General features: G+C 45.6%; 1 protein-coding gene across 1 annotated transcript in view; it reads right to left on the reverse strand.

The window, feature by feature from the left end:
• CACNA1I (calcium voltage-gated channel subunit alpha1 I) overlaps nt 1-23,982 on the reverse strand; it is a 2,078,868-nt gene that overhangs the window by 189,835 nt on the left and 1,865,051 nt on the right. The window contains 1 exon segment of the mRNA XM_040359583.1: nt 16,239-16,559. Within this exon segment, the coding sequence (XP_040215517.1) occupies nt 16,239-16,559 (321 nt within the window).

Here is a 23,982-nt window from a genome sequence, read left to right on the forward strand (position 1 = left end):
AATACTGTTGCATTCATCAACTGTTTCAGTGAGCTGCAGGCCGCCACAACAGGTGTGGCCCTTGAGGTGACTGCCCTGACCCAGGCTGTCCAGGACAACACACAGGCTCTCCAGGCCAATACGGCAACCCTCACTCTGGGCCTGACCAGGATCGCCGTGGCCTTGGAGGGCAGGCCAGCAGGTGGGCAGCCACCCGGGGAGGATCCTCCTTCCCCTGCCCCTCCCCCATGAGGATCCTCCTTCCCCTGCCCCCCCCATGAGGATCCTCCTTCCCCTGCCTCCCCCCCATGAGGCTCCCCTGAGGGGCCGTGCCCGTGGCCGGCCCAGGTGTAGCTCACGCAGCCGCCATTGATTTTTGGTGTGTACTTTTTTTTTGTGTTTTTTTTAATGTAATTTTTATGATGATTCTTTTTTTTTTGTGTGTGAATGATGTATGAATGTGGGGGTGACATTCCTGGTGAAAAAGGGTGTCACCCTCAGTTTTGGTGGATTAGGGATCCCCAGGACCAGGGAGAAGTGATCCCAGGTCCATGTGAATGGTGTATGAATGCACATAAGTGACATAATTGGAGCCGTGGCGTGGTGTTACTGCTCCCTAATACCATGTGGTTTTCTTGGGTCTAATCCAATTAGATGTGCATGTGATGTGTCTGTGCTAGGGACCACAGTGGGTGTGCATTCATGCATTCTCATTGTGCCATGTTTAATGTGTGTGTTTACTGTGCAAAGATGCCTTCTGCGAGGCGTCTCCTGGCTGCTGTGCCCTCAGCAGACCGGGTAGAGTTGGTTGGGGGGGGGGGGGGCCTGTCTGGTTCGGGGGTCAGGTCATCACGTATGTCAATCTCCAGGCCCCTTCTCACTGCGAAGTTGTGCGGCATGCAACATGCACCGATGATCTGGCACACAAAGTTTGGAGAATACAACAGGGTACCCCCAGACTTATCCAGGCATCAGAAACGGGACTTCAGGAGGCCAAATGTGCGTTCCACCACTCCATGGGTACGTATGTGTGCAGCATTGTATCTTTCCTCTCCTGGGGTTTGGGTGTTCCGGTATGGAGTCATAAGATGGGGTCCCAGTGCATATGCAGAGTCACCTGGAAGGGAAAAGACAGGAGGATGTTAGTCATGCATGTGCCCCTCGTGATGTCTGTATCATGGGGGGGGACAGTCATACCTGACACCCATGTCACTCACCAACCAGCCAGCTGTCCCCATACACGTTCTGTTCAAATTCTCTGGAGATGTTGCTGTGACGGTATATGTAGCTGTCATGGCTGGACCCTGGGTGTTTGGCACAGACGTGCCATATGAGGTATTGGGCATCCACTATCACCTGTACATTGATTGAATGCCAATGCTTCCTATTGCGGTACATGTGCTCTGTCTCATGGGGGGGGGCTGTAGTGCCACATGTGTGCAATCAATGGCCCCGATGGTGCGTGGGAATCCTGCAATTTTGTAAAAATCTGTAATTGTGTTCATTCGCTGGACCTCCTGGGAGGGTTTGATGATTTGATTGGCCATGCATCTCAGGATTGCAGGGACAACCTGGTGCACACATCTGCTAATGGAGGATTGTGACATCCCGGCCACACCTCCACTTGTGCGCTGAAAAGAGCCAGTGGCCAGGAAATGCAGTGTTGCCAGTACCTTGATCAGTGGCTGCACTGCATGTGAGCGGTGTGTTGGGCTGGTGAGATCATCCTGCAGGATTGTTGTAATTTCCATGATGGCTTCACGGCTGAATCTGAAGGTGCGATACACCTCAGAAGCAGCCATGGCAAACACATCTAGGCGTCTGCGGTATACCCTCTCCTGTGCCCTCCTCCTCCTCCTCCTCCTCCGTTCCCTCCTCCTTCTTTGCGCCTCTAAAGTCACTAGTATAGTTATGAGCATGGATGCCCCTGGCATGTTGGCAGACAGATTGTAGTCCGGCAAGTGTGTGTGCTCAGCTCTTCCTTAATGGTGTTGCTTTAGCTGACCTTTACACGGCTGGAGCAAAGTTAAGGCACCTTTTATAAAGTGTAAAATTACTCCGGGAAACTAACAGATGCACACAGGGCGTAGCCTACGCCGCACACACTTAAATTTGTGGATCGCCTTATCTCCCTCATTTGCATCTTTGCCTAGAAAAACAATGGTGTGTCTAGCGTATTTTGCGCTTCGAAGAAGCGCCGGTGTAATTTTTTTAGGTAGGACGGAAAAAAATAGTTTTCAGGCGTATTTCGTTTTGAGGATCAGGCGCAAAAATATGCGCGGCACAAATTTCAATTACGCCGCGCAACTCGAGATACGTCGGCGTAAGTCCTTTGTGAATCTGGCCCTTAAGATACTGTTCTTCTATTGCGCTATTCAAAAAACACCCACTTTGGGCAAATAATTTTTGTTGGTGCGTTTCCTGCATATCTGTACGTGTGAGATACACACGTTAGATACTGTTCTTCTATTGTGCTATTCAAAAAAAAAATATTTAGGGCAAATAATTTTTTTTTTGGTGCGTTTCCTGCATATCTGTACGTGTGAGATACACCCTTTAGATACTGTTCTTCTATTGTGCTATTCAAAAAACACCCATTTAGGGCATAATCCTACATTTGAGAAATATGAGGAGAACGTCAAATAAGGGACATGGCCCCCAGTCGTGGTGCTGCTGGTGGAGCTCCTGTTGCAGGGAGAGGACGTGGTCGATCTGTGCCACCTACACGCACAAGTGAAACACCTTCCTCAGGTGCGAGTAGGCGACAGAGCCTGCAGCGGTATTTGGTCGGGCCTAATCCGGCTCTACGAATGTTGAGGCCAGGAGCAGAACAGGCGATAGTAGATTGGGTTGCTGACAGTGCCTCCAGTTCCTTCACATTGTCTCCCAACCAGTCCTGTGCTGAAAGATCAGAGTTGGCACCTGCAGCCGATGTCCATCAGTCTTTCACCTCACCCCCTTGCAAATCAGCCAAGCAGTCTGAGCCCCAAATCATGCAGCAGTCTCTTCTGCTTTTTGATGACTCTGTTAGCATGGTTTCCCAGGGCCATCCACCTAGCCCTGCCCCAGAAGTGGAAGAGATTGAGTGCACCGATGCCCAACCACTTATGTTTCAAGATGATAAAGGAGGGAACTAGGGGCTAGTTTTTGGACTTTTTAGGCACGATTTGGTTGGTCAGAATATATATACAAGAAAAGAATTTTTTTCTAAAAAGTAGATTTGTTTATTTAGATATAAAATATCATAATGTGTAGAAAAATACAGAAGAAAGAGTATTGCTGTTTCCAGCACAACAAACCATCTAACAGGCTAATCTAGGCAAGCCTATCCATGAACATTGACAGGAATATATACATAAATTATAGCAAAATATCAACAATAAAATTGAACACTTCCAAAAGTATTTGGAATAAGGTGCATGAATGTAATTAGTGGTCCTGTCACGTTGTGGAAATGCAGGCAGAGAAAGGTCTGCGGTGGTTTGGCTTGCTGCGTAGGTGGACTCGACCGGTTTCGCGCTTCAGCAGCGCTTCCTCACGGAGTCAGCAAAGTAGTTTTAACTATAGAACAACATTAAACAATAACACACAAAAAAGAAAAGTAAGAGCAGTATATCAATTTGGATAATAGCGCTGGTGAAGCAATAAAATAAATAGATATACATATAAATATATATACGGGCAAATGAAAGTAGGAATGAGAAAGGAGGATAAGAAAGAAAGAGAGAAAGGGGGGGGGAGGGGAAGGGGAGAAAGGGGGAGGGAAGGTAGAAAGTGAGGGGAGAATGAGGGAAAAAAAAAAAAAAAAAAAAAAGGAGGGGGGGAGGAAGAAGGAGGACATGGGGGGGGTGAAAACAGGGAAGGGAAGGGAGCATAAAGTCCTGATAGGTGAACGTAACCCCAGAGCATTTCCTCAATGATACAGTGGGAGCGAGGATAGGTCTGTATATATATAGAATATAGAGTAGTATTGGGAAGGAGAGAATACTAGAATAGAAATAGCTGGTATAGGTACTTACAGATAGTGTTGGTTGGTAGGGGGATCAATATATAAATTTTCTGTCAATAAAATAAGATAAGAAATAGACTGTGTCCGGGCTGCTGGACGTTGTAAAAAGTGTAGGAAAATGACCCACATAAACTAGATAATAACAGTCTGAAAGGTAAAAGATAGAAGATAATGCAATGAATAGAATATCAAGCTGGTATTGGATAATAACAGAAATAATAAAGGGGACATCCTACCTTCAATGAAGGAGGACAGGGCTTGAGGAGAAGGGAGAAGGCAGAGAGCGACCACTACCCTCTAACAATCCTCAATACATGTAACATTTCCTGGTAGTAGAAATGAGAAACCAGAGCTGGATGCCGGCTGGTAGCCAAGGATTAAGGCAATGATAAGTCTGGTATGATAAAGAGAGATATGTAGCCTATTAGTTACAAAAAGCAGCCTCGAGGTAAAAGAAAAGGGGGGGGTGATAGGAAGGGGCATACCTGGTTCAGTATGTGCGATGGCACTCTCCTCCATGAGTCTCCCGAGAGACTGCAGCAATTCTGGCTTGTGTACGGGGGTTTATATAGGGACTCGCTCAGTGCGGAGAGGACGTAGTGCACGAGGGTGCGTGTGACGTCATCCGCAGCAGCCGCGCATCTCCTCATCATGTGTGCGCGCCGCAGATACAAACAACGCGGCGCCACACATGAGAGGCATCGCTCCAGGATGGAGAGCTCCATCTAGTGGTGCGAATACAGATCTATGTATAATGATCTGTGATGCGCGGCCAGCCACTGCATCGAAGTAGGGGGAGAAAAATATCTCAAAGGGTAGAGTGAACCGTGGCAGGACTAAAAGGAATAGATAATGAAACAAATAGAAACTGACATAGTGTGAGAAGAGCAGGGGAAAAGAACATGGACAATTGCCCGTGTATATATAATGCTAAGTACTGGTTGCGATATAAATGATTATTAAGAAGTGACACATAGGATTCATTAATAGTTGGAAGTTCCTTGAATAGATAGAATGATAAGAAAGGGGAAAGAGAAGAAGGGGGGGGAGGGGGAAAGGAAAAGACAAAAAGGGGGAAGAATAGAAGGAGCAAAGAAGGGGGCTCCAGAGGACAAAAAGGCAGAAATAATAAAATTTATTAAGCCACAAAAACAGTCATATCCCAATGATAGCATACCAACGGGGTTACACAAAATTCTGCACAGTGGTCTCAATATGCATATGATTAAACGCGACACATGAGCCATACATAGATGTACATATATTAATATATTTATACATATATAAATAGATGGAGCTTGTGGAGACATTTGGTATTACATATCATCCCATAAAGATTTATATTGAAAAAATAATGATTAAGGTATATATCTCTGGGAGTTAACCCCGAAGTGTCCATAGCTAGTATATAAAACATTTAGTATTACATATAGAGATTTAAATTGACAAAATAGTAGTTAAAATGTGTATCTCTGGGAATTTGCCCCCCAGAGATACACATTTTAACTACTATTTTGTCAATTTAAATCTCTATATGTAATACTAAATGTTTTATATACTAGCTATGGACACTTCGGGGTTAACTCCCAGAGATATATACCTTAATCATTATTTTTTCAATATAAATCTTTATGGGATGATATGTAATACCAAATGTCTCCACAAGCTCCATCTATTTATATATGTATAAATATATTAATATATGTACATCTATGTATGGCTCATGTGTCGCGTTTAATCATATGCATATTGAGACCACTGTGCAGAATTTTGTGTAACCCCGTTGGTATGCTATCATTGGGATATGACTGTTTTTGTGGCTTAATAAATTTTATTATTTCTGCCTTTTTGTCCTCTGGAGCCCCCTTCTTTGCTCCTTCTATTCTTCCCCCTTTTTGTCTTTTCCTTTCCCCCTCCCCCCCCCTTCTTCTCTTTCCCCTTTCTTATCATTCTATCTATTCAAGGAACTTCCAACTATTAATGAATCCTATGTGTCACTTCTTAATAATCATTTATATCGCAACCAGTACTTAGCATTATATATACACGGGCAATTGTCCATGTTCTTTTCCCCTGCTCTTCTCACACTATGTCAGTTTCTATTTGTTTCATTATCTATTCCTTTTAGTCCTGCCACGGTTCACTCTACCCTTTGAGATATTTTTCTCCCCCTACTTCGATGCAGTGGCTGGCCGCGCATCACAGATCATTATACATAGATCTGTATTCGCACCACTAGATGGAGCTCTCCATCCTGGAGCGATGCCTCTCATGTGTGGCGCCGCGTTGTTTGTATCTGCGGCGCGCACACATGATGAGGAGATGCGCGGCTGCTGCGGATGACGTCACACGCACCCTCGTGCACTACGTCCTCTCCGCACTGAGCGAGTCCCTATATAAACCCCCGTACACAAGCCAGAATTGCTGCAGTCTCTCGGGAGACTCATGGAGGAGAGTGCCATCGCACATACTGAACCAGGTATGCCCCTTCCTATCACCCCCCCCTTTTCTTTTACCTCGAGGCTGCTTTTTGTAACTAATAGGCTACATATCTCTCTTTATCATACCAGACTTATCATTGCCTTAATCCTTGGCTACCAGCCGGCATCCAGCTCTGGTTTCTCATTTCTACTACCAGGAAATGTTACATGTATTGAGGATTGTTAGAGGGTAGTGGTCGCTCTCTGCCTTCTCCCTTCTCCTCAAGCCCTGTCCTCCTTCATTGAAGGTAGGATGTCCCCTTTATTATTTCTGTTATTATCCAATACCAGCTTGATATTCTATTCATTGCATTATCTTCTATCTTTTACCTTTCAGACTGTTATTATCTAGTTTATGTGGGTCATTTTCCTACACTTTTTACAACGTCCAGCAGCCCGGACACAGTCTATTTCTTATCTTATTTTATTGACAGAAAATTTATATATTGATCCCCCTACCAACCAACACTATCTGTAAGTACCTATACCAGCTATTTCTATTCTAGTATTCTCTCCTTCCCAATATTACTCTATATTCTATATATATACAGACCTATCCTCGCTCCCACTGTATCATTGAGGAAATGCTCTGGGGTTACGTTCACCTATCAGGACTTTATGCTCCCTTCCCTTCCCTGTTTTCACCCCCCCCATGTCCTCCTTCTTCCTCCCCCCCTCCTTTTTTTTTTTTTTTTTCCCTCATTCTCCCCTCACTTTCTCCCTCCCCCCCCCCCCCCTCCCCCCCCCCCCCCTCCCCCCCCTTTCTCTCTTTCTTTCTTATCCTCCTTTCTCATTCCTACTTTCATTTGCCCGTATATATATTTATATGTATATCTATTTATTTTATTGCTTCACCAGCGCTATTATCCAAATTGATATACTGCTCTTACTTTTCTTTTTTGTGTGTTATTGTTTAATGTTGTTCTATAGTTAAAACTACTTTGCTGACTCCGTGAGGAAGCGCTGCTGAAGCGCGAAACCGGTCGAGTCCACCTACGCAGCAAGCCAAACCACCGCAGACCTTTCTCTGCCTGCATTTCCACAACGTGACAGGACCACTAATTACATTCATGCACCTTATTCCAAATACTTTTGGAAGTGTTCAATTTTATTGTTGATATTTTGCTATAATTTATGTATATATTCCTGTCAATGTTCATGGATAGGCTTGCCTAGATTAGCCTGTTAGATGGTTTGTTGTGCTGGAAACAGCAATACTCTTTCTTCTGTATTTTTCTACACATTATGATATTTTATATCTAAATAAACAAATCTACTTTTTAGAAAAAAATTCTTTTCTTGTATATATATTCTGACCAACCAAATCGTGCCTAAAAAGTCCAAAAACTAGCCCCTAGTTCCCTCCTTTATCATTTATACTAGGACGTGGCACCCTCTTTTTACTTTATAATATCCACATGCACACTACATGTGAGGATATTGTTACCTCTTTTCTTTTCAAATGTTTCAAGATGAGTACATGGGGGGACCATCACAGCACATCTTGGATGATGAAGAAACACAGTTGCCAACATGCTGCTGCTTTCGCAATTGTGCAGACCGACAAGGAGGGCAGTGGTGAAGACTGGGTGGAAGATGAGGTGGGGGACGATGAGGTCCTCGACCCCACATGGAATCAACGTCATGCAGGTGACCTGTGTAGTTCGGAGGAAGAGGCAGTGGTCGCACAGAGCCACCAGCACAGCAGAAGAGGGAGCAGGGTGCAAAAGCGGAGCGTCCGTCCCCTAGACAGTACGCCTGCTACTGCCCAACGCAGCAAGGGACCGAGCACACCAAAGCCAGGTCCAAGGAGTTCCCTAGCGTGGCAGTTCTTCAAGACACAAGTGGTTTGCACGCTGTGCAATCAGAGCCTAAAGCGAGTCATAAACATTCTCAACCTGAGCACAACCTGCATGACCAGGCATCTAAGTGCAAGAAAGGTCTCTGGCTCCTCCTGCTTCCTCTTCTGCTTCAATCTCTGCCTCTTCATCCACCTCTGTAGTGACAGTGGCACCTGCCACCCCACAATCAGAGGATCGGCAAGCAACACTACCCCCAGGGTCACCAACCATCTCCACAATGTCCCATGGAAGCGTTCAGCTCTCTATCTCTTAAACACTGGAGCGGAAGAGGAAGTACCCCCCCTACCCACCCGCCATCCCTGGCCCTGAATGCCAGCATTTCAAAATTCCTGGCCTTTGAAATGCTGTCATTCCGTCCAGTGGAGACACAGATTTTTAAAAGCCTGATGGCATTGGCTGTCCCACAGTACGTCGTGCCCAGCCGCCACTACTTTTCCAGACGAGCCATCTCTTCCCTGCACAACCAAGTGGGGCACAAAATCAGGTGTGCGCTGCGCAACCCCATCTGTGTCAAGGTACACCTAACTACGGATACGTGGACCAGTAAGCACGGTCAGGGACGTTATATCTCCCTAACAGCACACTGGGTAAATGCAGTGGCGGCTGGGCCTGAGGCGGATTGCAGTTTGGCGCATGTCCTTCCACTACTGAGGATTGCAGGGCGCTTCAGTTTGCCTCCTGCTGCTAACTCCTCCTACTCCGCTTCCTCATCCTCTACCGCCTCCTCATCCGGTCAGCATAACACATTCACCACCAACTTCAGCACAGCCATGGGTAAACGACAGCAGGCAGTTTTAAAACTTTCCTGTTTGGGGGAAAAACCCCACACCGCGCAGGAGTTGTGGAGGGACATGGAACAACAGACCGATGAGTGGTTGGCGGCAGTGAGCCTCAAGCCGAGCCTGGTGGTGTGCGATAATGGGTGAAATCTCGTAGCAGCTCTGGGCCTAGCCAGTTTGACGCACATCCCTTGCCTGGCGCATGTGCTGAATTTGGTAGTGCAGAGGTTCCTTAAAACTTACCCCGATATGCCACAGCTGCTGCAGAAAGTGCGGGCTGTCTGTGCGCAGTTTCGGCGTTCTCACCCTGCTGCTGCTCGCCTGTCAGCGTTACAGCGTAATTTCGGCCTTCCCGCTCACATATGTGACGTGCCCACAAAGTGGAACCCCACCTTTCACATGCTGGCCAGACTGTGCGAGCAGCAGCAGGCTATAGTGGAGTTTCAGCTGCAGCACGCACGCGTGAGTCGCTCAGCGGACAGAACCACTTCACCACCAATAACTGGGCCTCCATGCGAGACCTGTGTGCCTTGTTGCGCTGTTTCAAGTACTCCACCAACATGGCCAGTGCCGATGACGCCGTTCTCAGCGTTACTATCCCAGTTCTATGCCTCCTTGAAAAACGCTTTGGGCGATGATGGAAGAGGATGTGGCACAGGAGGAGGAGGAGGAGGAATCGGGATCCTTTCCAAGACTTCATTCACAAGTGGCTCCGAGGGTGGGTTCCTGCACCAACAAACGGCAGGTACACAATTGTCCAGCAAGGGCAAAGTTCTGGAGGATGACGAGGTGGAGGATGAGGAGGAGGAGATGGAGGAGGAGAAACCATGTTCACAGCAGGGTGGCACCCAGACCAGCTCATGGCCATCACTGGTGCGTGGCTGGGGGGATACAGAGGACACAGACGATGCACCTCCCACAGAGGACAGCTTTTCGTTGCCTCTGGGCAGCCTGGCACACATGAGCGATTACATGCTGCAGTGTCTCCGCAACGACCGCCGTGTTTCCCAAATTTTAACAGGTGCTGATTACTGGGTGGCCACGCTGCTGGATCCCCGTTACAAGGACAATGTATCATCCTTAATTCCCTCACTGGAGCGTGATTGCAAGATGCGCGAGTACAAGCGCACGCTGGCAGACGCGCTGCTGGTGGAATTCCCACCTGGCAGCGGGGGCACAGTGGAAGCATAAGGCGAAGGCAGAGGAGGAGGAAGAGGTCGCCAACGCACCCGGGGCACCGCCAGCACCTCAGAAGTCAGGGTTAGCATGTCCGAAATGTGGAAAAGCTTTGTCAGCACACCACAACAACCAGCACCACCAGCTGATATGGAACGTTTTAGCAGGAGGCAGCATTTCACCAACATGGTGGAGCAGTATGTGTGCACACGCCTACACGTACTGAATGACAGGTCTGCCCCCTTAAACTTCTGGGTCTCCAAATTGGGCACATGGCCTGAGCTTGCCCTTTACGCTTTGGAGGTGCTGGCCTGTCCTGCAGCCAGTGTATTATCTGAACGTGTATTTAGCACGGCAGGGGGCGTTATCACAGACAAGCGCAGCCGCCTGTCCAGAGCCAATGTGGACAAGCTCACGTTCATTAAAATGAACCAGGCATGGATCCCACAGGACTTGTCCGTACCTTGTGCAGAATAGACACGTATACCGGCCTTACCCAGCCATTCTTTTATTTCTGATTTTTCTCACTCTTTTGAGGTGTACCCTAATTTAAAAAGGTCAAGATAATTTTTTTATTTTTTTATGTATTTTATGTTATTTTAAGTTATTTCCCTATCCACATTTGTTTGCAGAGTACTTGCCATGCTCTTACCAACATTTTGCTGTCATCTGCAGCCCATCTAGCCCTTTCCATTACTTTTTTAGAGAAATTTTAGTACTCAAAAGTTCAGGTCCCCATTGACTTCAATGGGGTTCGGGGTCAAGTTCAGGTCAAGTTCAGATCCCAAACCCAGACTTTTTTCCGAAGTTTGGCTGAACCCGTCGAACCCGAACATCCAGGTGTCTGCTCAACTCTACTAGTTTTGAATTTGGACAGGGTCAGTGTCACTACTGGTAGCATGAAGCGATACCTGGACCCTATGGAGGTTGCACAGGCAATCCAACTCCTTGTAAAAGGCGCTCTCTCATCGCTGTATTGCATTCCACGCTGTAACGCATACGGCGCCGCGTGCGTTCCAGCGTGGAACGTGGAAGTGCGAGTCGAGTCAGTGCTTTATGCACTACACATGGTCTCCTTCCTATAAACAGGACAGCGTGGATAGTACAGCTGTCCTATTATTGTCGGCTGTAGCCGGACCACGCTACATACCAACTACTGGCAATATCCCCTCAAAAACGAGCAGCAAAACCTGGATCCATGATACCTCTTAGTTCTGCACTGCCTTCATCCACGCTGCCCATCTTACTGCTGTGGCTGGGGACACCCTAAGATATCCTATACCAGGAGACCCTCCATGACAGAAACGTATTGCTTCTACACTACTCTACTTACTCTTATCCTTTGCAAACGGATAAGTACCATCACTACGTTATGTTTATTGCTTTGGAATTAACCGGTTCACATATAGCTTTACTAAGTACTGTATTTGAATCTGCCTCTACTAATACTATGATGCTGCTTGGCATTACTTGTTGTGCTTTCAAGTAACAGTTGTGGAATATCTTAAAGGCACATACACTCCCAGATCATTTAAGCTAAAGTTACTTCTCTCAAGTAATTGCTAATTGCATATAGTATTTTCATATGCTACGTGCTTGACATTTGTTGTTACTTGTATACGGGCTTCCGCCCTAAAATACTGAACATGTTCGTTATACCTTTTTTTGGCTAAGGATAGAAGGTGTGTTACACCTCTTACCTTAGTAGCTCAATGCATTCCTATAAGTAAAAAAGATGATGTAGTGAACCCCCAAACTCCTGTTCTCTGGTTGGAGTGACGCCTGGGGTCCAGTACTGAAATTTCACATAGCATAGAGAGGTGCATTGAAATGTTTCCTAACCCGCAGTTGTGGTTCCCTCGCGCTCACAGTAGTTTGTGACACTCCTCCAGGATGGCACATCAATATGTGTCATTGCCAGAAGGTTTTAAGAGCATGGAGGAGATTTCAGGAGACAGGCAGTTACTCTACGAGAGATGGGCAGGCCATTAGAAGGTCCTTACCCCATCAGCAGGACCGGTATATGCTCATTTTGTGCAAGGAGGAACAGGATGAGCACTGCCAGAGCCCTACAAAATGACCTTCAGCAGGCCAATGGTGTGAATGACCAAACAATCAGAAACAGACTTTGTGAGGGTGGCCTGAGAGCCGACGTCCTCTAGTGGGCCCTGTGCTCACTGCCCAGCACCGTCAAACTCGATTGGCATTTGCCATTGAACACCAGAATTGACAGATCTGCCACTGGTACCCTGTGCTTTTCACAGATGAGAGCAGGTTCACCCTGAGCAAATGTGACAGGCATGCAAGGGACTGGAGAAGCCATGGAGAATGTACAGTAATGCTGCATGTAACATTTTTCAGAATGACCAGTTTGGTGGTGGGTCAGTGATGGCCTGGGGAGGCATATCCATGGAGGGACACACAGACCTCTACAGGCTAGACCATTGATCTTCAAACTACGGCCCTCCAGCTGTTGCAGAACTACACATCCCATAAGGCATTGTAAAACTCTGACATTCACAGACATGGCTAGGCATGATGGGAGTTGTAGTTCCTGAACAACTGGAGGGCCATAGTTTGAAGACCCCTGGGCTAGACAATGTCATTAGGTAACGGGATGAAATCCTTGGACCCATTGTCAGACCCTCTGCTGGTGCATAGTGGGTCCTGGGTTCCTCCTGGTGCATGACAATGCCTGGCCTCATGTGCTAAGAGTATGCAGCCAGTTCCTGGAGGATGAAGGAATTGATACCATTGAATGGCCTCTGAGACATTATGTTTCCGATCCATCCAACGCCGCCAGGTTGCACCTCTGTCTGTTCAGGAGCTCAGCGATGCCCTGGTCCAGATCTAGGAGGAAATAGCTCAGGACACCATCCGTCATCTTATAAGGAGCACGCCCCAACATTGTCAGGCATGCATACAAGTATGTGGGGGCCATACAAACTACTGAGTACCATTTTGAGTTGCTGTAATAAAATTTCAGCAAAATGGACTAGCCTGCTGCATAATTTTTTCACTTTGATTTTCAGGGTGTCTTTAAATTCAGCCCTCTGTAGGTTGATAAATTTCATTTCCATCAAATCATGTGACATTCTTTTGTTCCTACCACATTACCCAGTCCATTTTAGTATAGATATCCAGTATGATATTTTCCCCATTGAGATCTAAAGTGTTTTCAAAGTTAAGCCCCGTACACACGGTCGGACTTTTGCCCAACCAACTTCAAAATCTGCAACTTTTCAAATTTGTCCGACCGTGTGTACGCTCCATCGGACCAACTTTTTCTGGTTTCATCCGACAAAAAGTTGGGTCTGCGAACGGACCAACTTTTCGGCAAAAAAAAAGTCCGATGGTGCTTTGTGTGACTGTGTGTACAGCAATCCAACCAACTTTTGGACAAAGTGCAAATACGAATGCTCAAAACCAATGTTAAAAGCAACAAACAATAGCAGAAGTTAACCAAAGGGTGGCGGTAAAGAGCAGAAAAGAGCAAAAAAAAACATGTGATGTTAGGAAACTTTTAGAAAAGTTTGCAGAAAAGTCTGACTGTGTGTATGCTCTGGGTGTGGCCGGACAAATCAATTAGGACAAAAATCCAAGGGAAATTTTGTTGGATGTCCTACCGTGTGTATGAGCCTTAAGTGTTCAGGCCCATACACATGGTCGGACTTTTTGCCAACAAACTTCAAAATTAGCAAGTTTTCAAAATAGTCCAACTGTGTGTACGCTCCATCGGACAAAAAGTTTGGTCTGCAAACAGACAAACTTTACGTCAACAAGAGTCCGATGGTGCCTTTGTACAGCAAGCAATCAGACTTTTGTACAAAGTACAAACGCGCATGTTCAGAAGCAAAGACCAGCCGGAAGCGTTCTATCTGGTAAAACTAGCGTTCATATTTGAAAGAGCACATTCGTGACGCGGAAAGTTCTAAAATCAAGAAAAGCAGCGCACATTCTCTTCTTCTTTATAATGTGATAATACTAAAAGCTGCTTTGCTGGTGATACTGACGGAGTAAAAACAAATGTCTTTACTTTGGATTTGTGTATTTTGGTTATATGAATCAAACATATTTTTTTGTGGGTCAAGTTAGCACAACCCCATTGCGCAACATGTCTGCTTGACGAACGGACTTTCAGAAACGCACAAAATTGCACGAAACTGAAAATCGCGAATGCACACAGACGGAACCTCTACTAACTCTCGATTAGCAGAAGGAGCCCAAAGGGTGACGCCGGAGAATTGAACTTCCTCTTTTAAACTCTCGTCAGTACGTTGAAACGTCACTACGTTCGTGTTTTTTTGCCGAAAAAGTCAGAGCGTGTGTATGCTATGGGTGTGACCGGACAACTCCCTTCGGACAAAAATCCAAGGGAAAGTTTGTTTGATGTCCGATCGTGTGTACGAGGCTTTCCTTTAATTTTTTTGAGCAATGTTCATATATATCTACAGTTCACATTTATCTATAAATATATATAAATTATATTACCAAAAGTATTGGAATGCCTGCCTTTGCACGCACATTAACTTTAATGGCATTCCAGTCTTAGTCTGTAGGATTCAATATTTAGTTGGCCCACCCTTTTCAGCTATAACAGCTTAAACTATTCTGGGAAGGCTGTCCATAAGGTTTTGGACTGCGTCTATGGAAATGTTTGACCATTCTTCCAGAAGTGCATTTGGGAGGTCAGGCACTGATGTTGACGAGAAGGCTTGGCTCGCAGTCTCTGCTCAAATTCATCCCAAATGTGTTCTATTGGGTTGAGGTTAGGGCTCTGTGCAAACTAGTCAAGTTCCTCCACCCCAAACTCCCTCATCCATGTTTTAATGGACCTTACTTTGTGTACTGGTTCAAATCATTTGGTGGAGGGGGAATATGGTGTGGGGTTGTCTTTCAGGGGTTGGGCTTGGCCTCGTAGTTCCAGTAATGGGAACTCTTAGGCCCCGTACACACGGTCGGACAAAACCGATGAGAATGGTCCGATGGACCGTTTTCATCGGTTCACCGCTGAAGTGGCCTGACGGCCTGATGTGTTTACACACCATCAGTTCAAAATCCGATCAGGTCAGAACGCGGTGACGTAAAACACACGACGTGCTGAAAAAAACGAAGTTCAATGCTTCCAAGCATGCGTCGACTTGATTCTGAGCATGCGCGGGTTTTGAACCGATGCTTTTCTGTACTAACCATTGGTTTGGTCCAATGGAGCAGTGGTCCATGTTTTAAAATTTTGGAAATTTTGGACCGAAGGAAAACAGACCGATAGCCTATACACACGGTCGGTTTGGTCCGATGAAAATGAACTTCGGTTAAGGTGTCAGCATACCAACACATTTTGGACAAGTTCATGCTCCCAAATTTGTGGGAACAGTTTGGGGATGGCCCCCTTCCTGTTCCAACATGAATGCGCACCAGTGCACAAAGCAAGGTCCATAAAGACATGGATGAGCAAGTTTGGAGTGGAGGAACTTGACTGGTCTGCGTGGAGTCCTGACCTCAATCCGGCAAAACACCTTTGGGATGAATTAGAGTGGAGACTGCGAGCCAGGCCTTCTTGTCCACATCAGTGCCTGACATCACAAATGTGTTTCTGAAAAAATGGTCAAACATTCCCATAGACGCACTCCTAAACCTTGTGGACAGCCTTTCCACAAGAGTTAAAGTTGTTATAGCTGCAAAGGGTGGGCCAACTCAATATTGATCCCTACGGACTAAGACTGGGAATGCCATTAAAGTTTATGTACTGCAAGTGTAAAGGCAGGTGTCCTAATACTTTTGGTTATATAGTGTGTGTATATATCTTAATATATCTATATATATCTATATATATATATATATATATATATATAGATATATATAGATATATTAATATATATATATATAGATATAATAATATATATATATATACACACACACAAACACATTTATCATACACATACATGCATCTTACCTGAGCTGGAGAAAAACATCTTAAGCTACGGTGCCCTTCTGTGGTTGGTCTTCCTCCACGTCCCCCATTGTCCATAGCAAAAACAGGTGATGCCTGAGAACAGAGTCCATGAGCCAACTCCATCTCAATCTCAGCATCCAACTCTGCATCCTCTTGTGCTTCTTTATTACTGTCATCCAGATGCTTCATTAATACAGCAACTACCACATTTATTAGTACAAACTGAGCTGTGAGCACAAAGCTGACAAAGTACAGAGGTGAAATGAATTGTAGGTTGCTCAAGCAGCTGCGGTCATCACTGGTGCAGTCACGTAGTGTATCCTGTTGGCACAAAATAACAGTACAATTCCTAAGTCAAAACCAAAGTATTACACGTGTAAAAAACAATATATCAATGAATGAAACGGTTTTCTCCTTAAGTATATATGTACAGTGTTCAAATGCTTCAGCTTTTCTTTTTCATCTAGTTAGGTTAAAAAAAGTGATACTATAAAATATATACATTTCATTTTATAATTTTTTCCTATTCTAATGAAATTAACTAACAAATCTAATAAGAAATCATGAAGAAAAACAGTTTAAGGTGATCCTACATAATATAGGGATTGTTACAGTGTCGACACACCAAAAAAAACACACAGTATACCAAAGTATCCCATTGAAAAAAGGGACCGCAATGATTTCAAAACACTGAAACATATACATGTTCCACTCCTTAGGTCCCTTTCACGCGGATTGGGCCCTCTCTGACCAAGCGGGAAGCTGTGACTAGTTCCCCTGCTGAACGAAGTTGAGCAGGATGGGTGTCACATCTGCGCCAACTCAGTTTATGCAGAGTGGACACAGGCAGATTCCGCTGAGCTCTATGGATCCAGAGGTAGGTAGGTATAAATGGGCATTCGTTCACTCACATCTGCTTATCCATAGGGCTCCACTGACCCTCCAAGCAGGCCCACTTGAAAAACGAATGGATGGAAGGTGACTGGGCGGAGCCTAGCAAGACAGACATGGAGAGCTAGAGCTCTGCTCCGCCAAGGGAAAAAAGGCGCCTTAATAAGAGACAAAGCAGGACAAAAATGTATCCCTCAGCACCCCCTTATACCAGGGAACAAGCAGATACCATTTTAACCACTTAACGCCCGCCGCACGACTATTTACGTCCGCAAAATGGCACGGACAGGCAGATGGGCGTATATATACGTCCCCGCCTTTCCGCGGGTCGGGGTCCGATCGGGACCCCCTACGCTGCGTGCGGCGCGCGGCTTACCTCAGGGAGCGATCCGGGACGACGGCGCGGCTATTCTTTTATAGCCGCGATCGCTCCCCGGAGCTGAAAAACGGGGAGAGCCGTATGTAAACACGGCTTCCCCGTGCTTCACTGTGGCAGCTGCATCGATCGAGTGATCCCTTTTATAAGGAGACTCGATCGATGACATCATTCCTACAGCCACACCCCCCCTACAGTTGTAAACACACACTAGGTAAACCCTAACTCCTACAGCACCCCCTGTGGTTAACTCCCAAACTGCAACTGTCATTTTCACAATAAACAATGCAAATTAAATGCATTTTTTGCTGTGAAAATGACAATGGTCCCAAAAATGTGTAAAAATTGGCCTGAAGTGTCCGCCATAATGTCGCAGTCACGAAACAAATCGCTGATCGCCGCCAATAGTAGTAAAAAAAAAAAAAATAATAAAAATGCAATAAAACTATCCCCTATTTTGTAAACGCTATCAATTTTGCGCAAACCAATCGATAAACCCTTATTGCGATTTTTTTTACCAAAACTAAACTGAGGAAAAAAAAATTTTTATATATGTTTTTGGGGGATATTTATTACAGCAAAAAATATTGCATTTTTTTCAAAATTGTCGCTCTATTTTTGTTTATAGCGCAAAAAATAAAAAACGCAGAGGTGATCAAATACCACCAAAAGAAAGCTCTATTTGTGGGGAAAAAAGGACGCCAATTTTGTTTGGGAGCCACGTCGCACGACCGCGCAATTGTCTGTTAAAGCGACGCAGTGCCGAATCGCAAAACCTGGCCTGGGCATTTAGCAACAAAATGGTCCGGGGCTTAAGTGGTTAAGCTGCTAAAATGGTTTTGGGAGGAAAACTCTCCTCACAAAAGACACACTGGGGCGCACCACAGTTAAAATGGTGGCAGCTCCCTCTTCATTCACTGCCTCAGCGAGAAAGAATCATGTGGTCCAAGGCACCATAGGTAAATGGCCTCCATCCCAAATTTGAACAGAAAAAAGAGAGTTTGGTCAGCGGGACTTTAAATGAGGCCAATTACCATGCACGTAGCATGTAGGATATATAGTATTGCTTAATTGGGTTCCAACACAAAATGGGGGAGTTAGTTTGGGACTTAGAATTAGAGATGTATAGGAAAAATCAGTCTAAGCAAAGAGCATTTTATTATGCCTTGTGATATCATGTAAAGCATACTTAACCCTCCTAGCGGTATTCCCGAGTCTGACTCGGGGTGAGATTTTTATACCAAAAGCGGTAACCCCGAGTCAGACTCGGGCTTGCCTCGCTGCAGCCACAGACAAAGTTACTTACCTTGTCCCTGGATCCAGCGATGCCACCGCGCTGTGTGAGCGAGCGGGACCTCGCTCGATTCACACAGTGTCCTCCTGTGCCGCCGATCTCCGTTCCCTGCGACGTTACGACGCACAGGAGCAGAGAACGGCGCCAAATTCAAAAAGCTAAACAAACACAATACATACAGTATACTGTAATCTTATAGATTACAGTACTGTATGTAAAAAATACACAACCCCCTTGTCCCTAGTGGTCTGCCCAGTGTCCTACATGTACTTTTATATAATAAAAACCTTTTTTTCTCCCTGCAAACTGTAGATTGTCCATAGCAACCAAAAGTGTCCCTTTATGTCAAAAATGGTTTTAGAGCAGCTAGAAAACAGCGATAATAAATTATAATCACTTGCAGAATTGTGCGATAGCGATTTGTGGAGAAATTCGTCATAAAAAAATAAAAGTAATGACAGCGACAATTCTGCAACTGAGCAAATTTCAGTGATTTTGAGTTGATTACATTATTGAATATTTTTTATTATAATTATATTATTATTTGTTATAATTATTTATAATTATTTATTATATTATAATTTTGTTTTAAAAAAAAAAATCATACCCGGGATGCCTACTAGACTCTTGTTTGGTCAGATTTAAGTGAGCTATTCCTAAGAATTACAGGCCTACATTACAAATCACCAAATTTCCTTTCAAATAATGGTACCGCTTTCAGCACCTTTTTTCTGAAAGAATCATACCGCCAGGCAGTGGCGTAATTATCATAGTCGCACCAGTCGCACCCGGGAGATAGTACATTAGTCATTTACCAAAACGGCTGCCCGCCCGCACTCACGAGCACACTGCAGTCCCCGCCCACCCCGACCATCCGCAGCACAATCCCCGCCTTTTCCACCCGCTCCGCCAATCCTCTCTGCCCATCTTCTCCTCTCGCACTCAGCGCACAGTCCCTGCACGCTCCGCCCATTATCTCCTCCCGCACTCATGGTACAGTACACGGCGGGTCCGCCCATCCTCTCGGCCCACTCCACCCATCCTCTCCACCCGCACTCACGGGCACAGTCCCTGCCCGCTCTGCCGATCTCAGACTACGCCTGCACAAACTGGTACTCGCAGGCCCTGCCCATCCTCTCTGCACCCCAATGAAGACCTAGCAAGGAGGGGGAACCAAGAGATCTGCAAGTGAGTGGCACCCATCCCTCTAAATCAACAATGCCACTGATTTCCCCCCCTACATCACCACCACTACTGCCACTGATGCTCACCCCACCACCACTACTGCCACTGAACCCCCCCCCACATCACCATCACTACTGCCACTGATGCCCACCCCACCACCACTAGTACTGCCACTGATACCCCCACATCACTGCCACTGATCCCCCCACATCACAACCACTACTGCCACTGACCCCCCCACCACCAATACTGCCACTGCCCCCCCCACATTACCACCACTACTGCCTCTGATCCCCCCCCACATCACCACCACTACTGCCCTGATCCCCCCCACATCACCACCACTACTGCCCTGATCCCCCCCACATCACCACCACTACTGCCCTGATCCCCCCCACATCACCACCACTACTGCCTCTGACCCCCCCCACATCACCACCACTACTACTGCCACTGATCCCCCCCACATCACCACCACTACTACCACTGATGCCCCCCACATCACCACCACTACTGCCACTGATGCCCACCCCACCACCACTGCTGCCACTGATCCCATCCCCACCCAACCACCACTGCTGCCACTGATCCCACCCCCACCCAACCACCACTGCTGCCACTGATCCCACCCCCCCACTGCTGTCACTCATCCCATCCCCCACCACCGATGCCACTGATCCTATCCCTCCCCAACCACCACTGATCCCATCCCCCACCACCACCGCTGCCACTGATCCCCCCACATCACCACCACTACTACCACTGATGCCCCCTACATCACTACCACTACTGCCACTGATGCCCACCACCACTGCTGCCACTGATCCCATCCCCACCCAACCACCACTGCTGCCACTGATCCCATCCCCCACCACCACCGCTGCCACTGATCCCAGGGGCGTAACTACAGGGGTCACAGTTGCAATAGCGCACATGTTGCCTCTAAACACCTGCACCTCCCCTCCATTTTTCTCCTGCCGCCACCAAAAGTCTGCTTCTTCTCCTCTCCCTCCGATAGACATTCAGTGACAGCAGGAGGAAAATAAAGAGGATTTGTTCCCCCTCCTATCTAGGTCCTGCTGCTTCCAGGATTAGTGGGAAGGGCCCTGGCCGGAGGTCAGGGGGGCCCTCCATGGTTTCTTGCACCGGGGCCCTGAAGGTTCTAGTTACGCCTCTGCCGACAGGGAGGTTAAAATTGAAAAAAAATGATCTATTGCTGTATTACACAGAGTGGAAATGTATATGTTACAGTGTTCTGAAGTACATGACAGCCCATTTTTTTGAAGGAGAGTATGGTGTAACAAAACTAAAAAAATGAAAAACAAGTTTAAATATTAATGATTTAAAAAATAGCATAAAAATATGTGGAGCTTCTGGTCGCCTTGTCCACGCCTCTAAACAAAGCTTACGCATCGCTAAGATGATTTATTAACAAGGATTGGTGGATATTTGGAGGGAAATTAGCCCCACGGATATACTATACTCATTTCTCCTGCCCCCACAATTGTTTTGCCAGGATTGACCACATCTTTATTTCGAAAGTCCATATACCCATAGCTATTAAGTCCTTTATCAGGGATTCTGCCTGGTTGGACCATTCCTCAGTTCTCTTCGTCATTTATCATCCCGCGCACCCGAAAGGCAACAGATGCTAGAAACTCAATGAAGCAATCCTTAGGGACCTTATTAAGGTCCTTGAAATTGAAGGGGCTATTCGTGATAAATTCCTTTAACCACTTGACAACTGGGCACTTAAACACCCTTAATAACCAGACCAATTTTCAGCTTTCGGTGCTCTCACATTTTGAATGACAATAACTCAGCCATACAACACTGTTACCAAATGAAATTTTTGTCCTTTTTTCCCACAAATAGAGCTTTCTTTTGGTGGTATTTGATCACCTCTGCGTTTTTAATTTTTTTCGCTATAAATGAAAAAAGAACGAAAATTTGGTAAAAAAATTAATTTTTCTTCATTTCTATTATAAAATTTTGCAAAAAAAATATTTTTCTTCATAAATTTGGCCTAAAATGTATACTGCTAGATATCTTTGGTAACAACAAAAAAAAAATTGGATATTATTTAGTCTGGTGAAATTTATAGGGTCCACAAGCTATGGTGCCAATATCTGAAAATTGATCAATTTGATCACACCTGAAGTACAGACGGCCTATCTCATTTCTTGAGACCCTAACATGCCAGAAAAGTACAAATACCCCCTAAATGACCCCTTTTTGGAAAGAAGACATTCCAAGGTATTTAGAAAGAGGCATGGTGAGTTTTTTGAAGTTGTCATTTTTTCCCACAATTCTTTGCAAAAATCAAGATTTTTTTTTATTTTTTTTCACAAAATGTTCATATTCGCAGGTTATTTCTCACACACAGCATATGCATACCACAAATTACACCCCAAAACACATTCTGATATTCCTCCCGAGTATGGCGATACCACATGTGTGCGACTTTTACACAGTGTGGCCACATACAGAGGCCCAACATGCAGGGAGCACCATCAGGCGTTCTGGAACACCCAGACCAGTTCTGACATTCCTCTCCTACATGTAAAAATCACCATTTATTTGCTAGAAAATTACATAGAACCCCAAAACATTATATATGCTTTTTTAGCAAAGACCCTAGAGAATACAATGGCGGTCGTTGCAACTTTTTATCGCGCATGGTATTTGCACAGCATTTTTTCGAATGCGTTTTTTTGGGAAATACAACAGTTTTGTGCTTTTAAAAAAAAAAACATTAAAGTTAGCCCAATGTTTTTGCATAATATGAAAGATAAATTTACGCCGAGTCAATAGATACCCAACATGTCACCCTTCAAAATTGCACACGCTTGTGGAATGGCGCCAAACTTCGCTACTTAAAAATCCCCATAGGTGACGCTTTAAATATTTTTACTGGTTACATATTTTTAGTTGGAGAAAAGGTCTAGAGCAAAAATTATTGCTCTCGCTCTAACGTTCGTAGCGATACCTCACATGTGTAGTTTGAACACCGTTTTCATATGTGGGCGGGACTTACGTGTGCGGTCGCTTCTGTATACGAGCACATGGGAACAGGGGCGCTTTAATTTTTTATTTATTTTTTTATTGTTCATTTTACTTTATTTATTTTAGTTTGACACGTTTTTCCCCAAAAATAAATGTTTTGATCACTTTTATTCCTATTACAAGGAATGTAAACATCCCTTGTAATATGAATATAGCATGACAGGTCCTCTTTACAGTGAGATATGGGGTCAATAAGATCCCACATCTCACCTCTAGGCTGGGAAGCCTGAAAAAAACAAAAACGATCCTGGCTTGATCGTAGCGGTGAGTCGGAAGCACCAGAGGGCGAAGGGAGGGGGGGACGTCCCCTTTCGCCTACCGTAAGAACGATCAAGAGGTGGAACAGCCGCCATGATCATTCTTATGGTGTAGGGAATCGCTGGCTGAAAAAGATGATATCTGAATGATGCCTGTAGCTGCAGGCATCATTCAGATATCCCTGCACAAAGTCAAGGACGTTATATGACGTCCGGCGGGTGGGAAGTTGTTAAAACGCATTTTTTTCCCCAGAGTATTTTCCGGGTATTGCAGAGTATTGGTGCGTGGATATTGCAGAGTATTGGTGCGTGGGTATTGCAGAGTATTGGTGCGTGGGTATTGCAGAGTATTGGTGCGTGGGTATTGCAGAGTATTGGTGCGTGGGTATTGCAGAGTATTGGTGCGTGGGTATTGCAGAGTATTTGTGCGTGGGTATTGCAGAGTATTGTGCGGGGGTATTGCAGAGTATTGCGCGTGGGTATTGCAGAGTATTGCGTGTGGGTATTGCAGAGTATTGCTGGGGGTATTGCTGGGGGTATTGAAGAGTATTGACCGTGGGTATTGCAGAGTATTGTGCGTGGGTATTGCAGAGTATTGCGCATGGGTATTGCAGAGTATTGCGCATTGGTATTGCAGAGTATTGCGCGTGGGTATTGCAGAGTATTGTGCGTGGG

Source organism: Rana temporaria, chromosome 7, assembly GCF_905171775.1.
Source record: "Rana temporaria chromosome 7, aRanTem1.1, whole genome shotgun sequence".
In the NCBI taxonomy this organism is placed as follows: domain Eukaryota; kingdom Metazoa; phylum Chordata; class Amphibia; order Anura; family Ranidae; genus Rana; species Rana temporaria.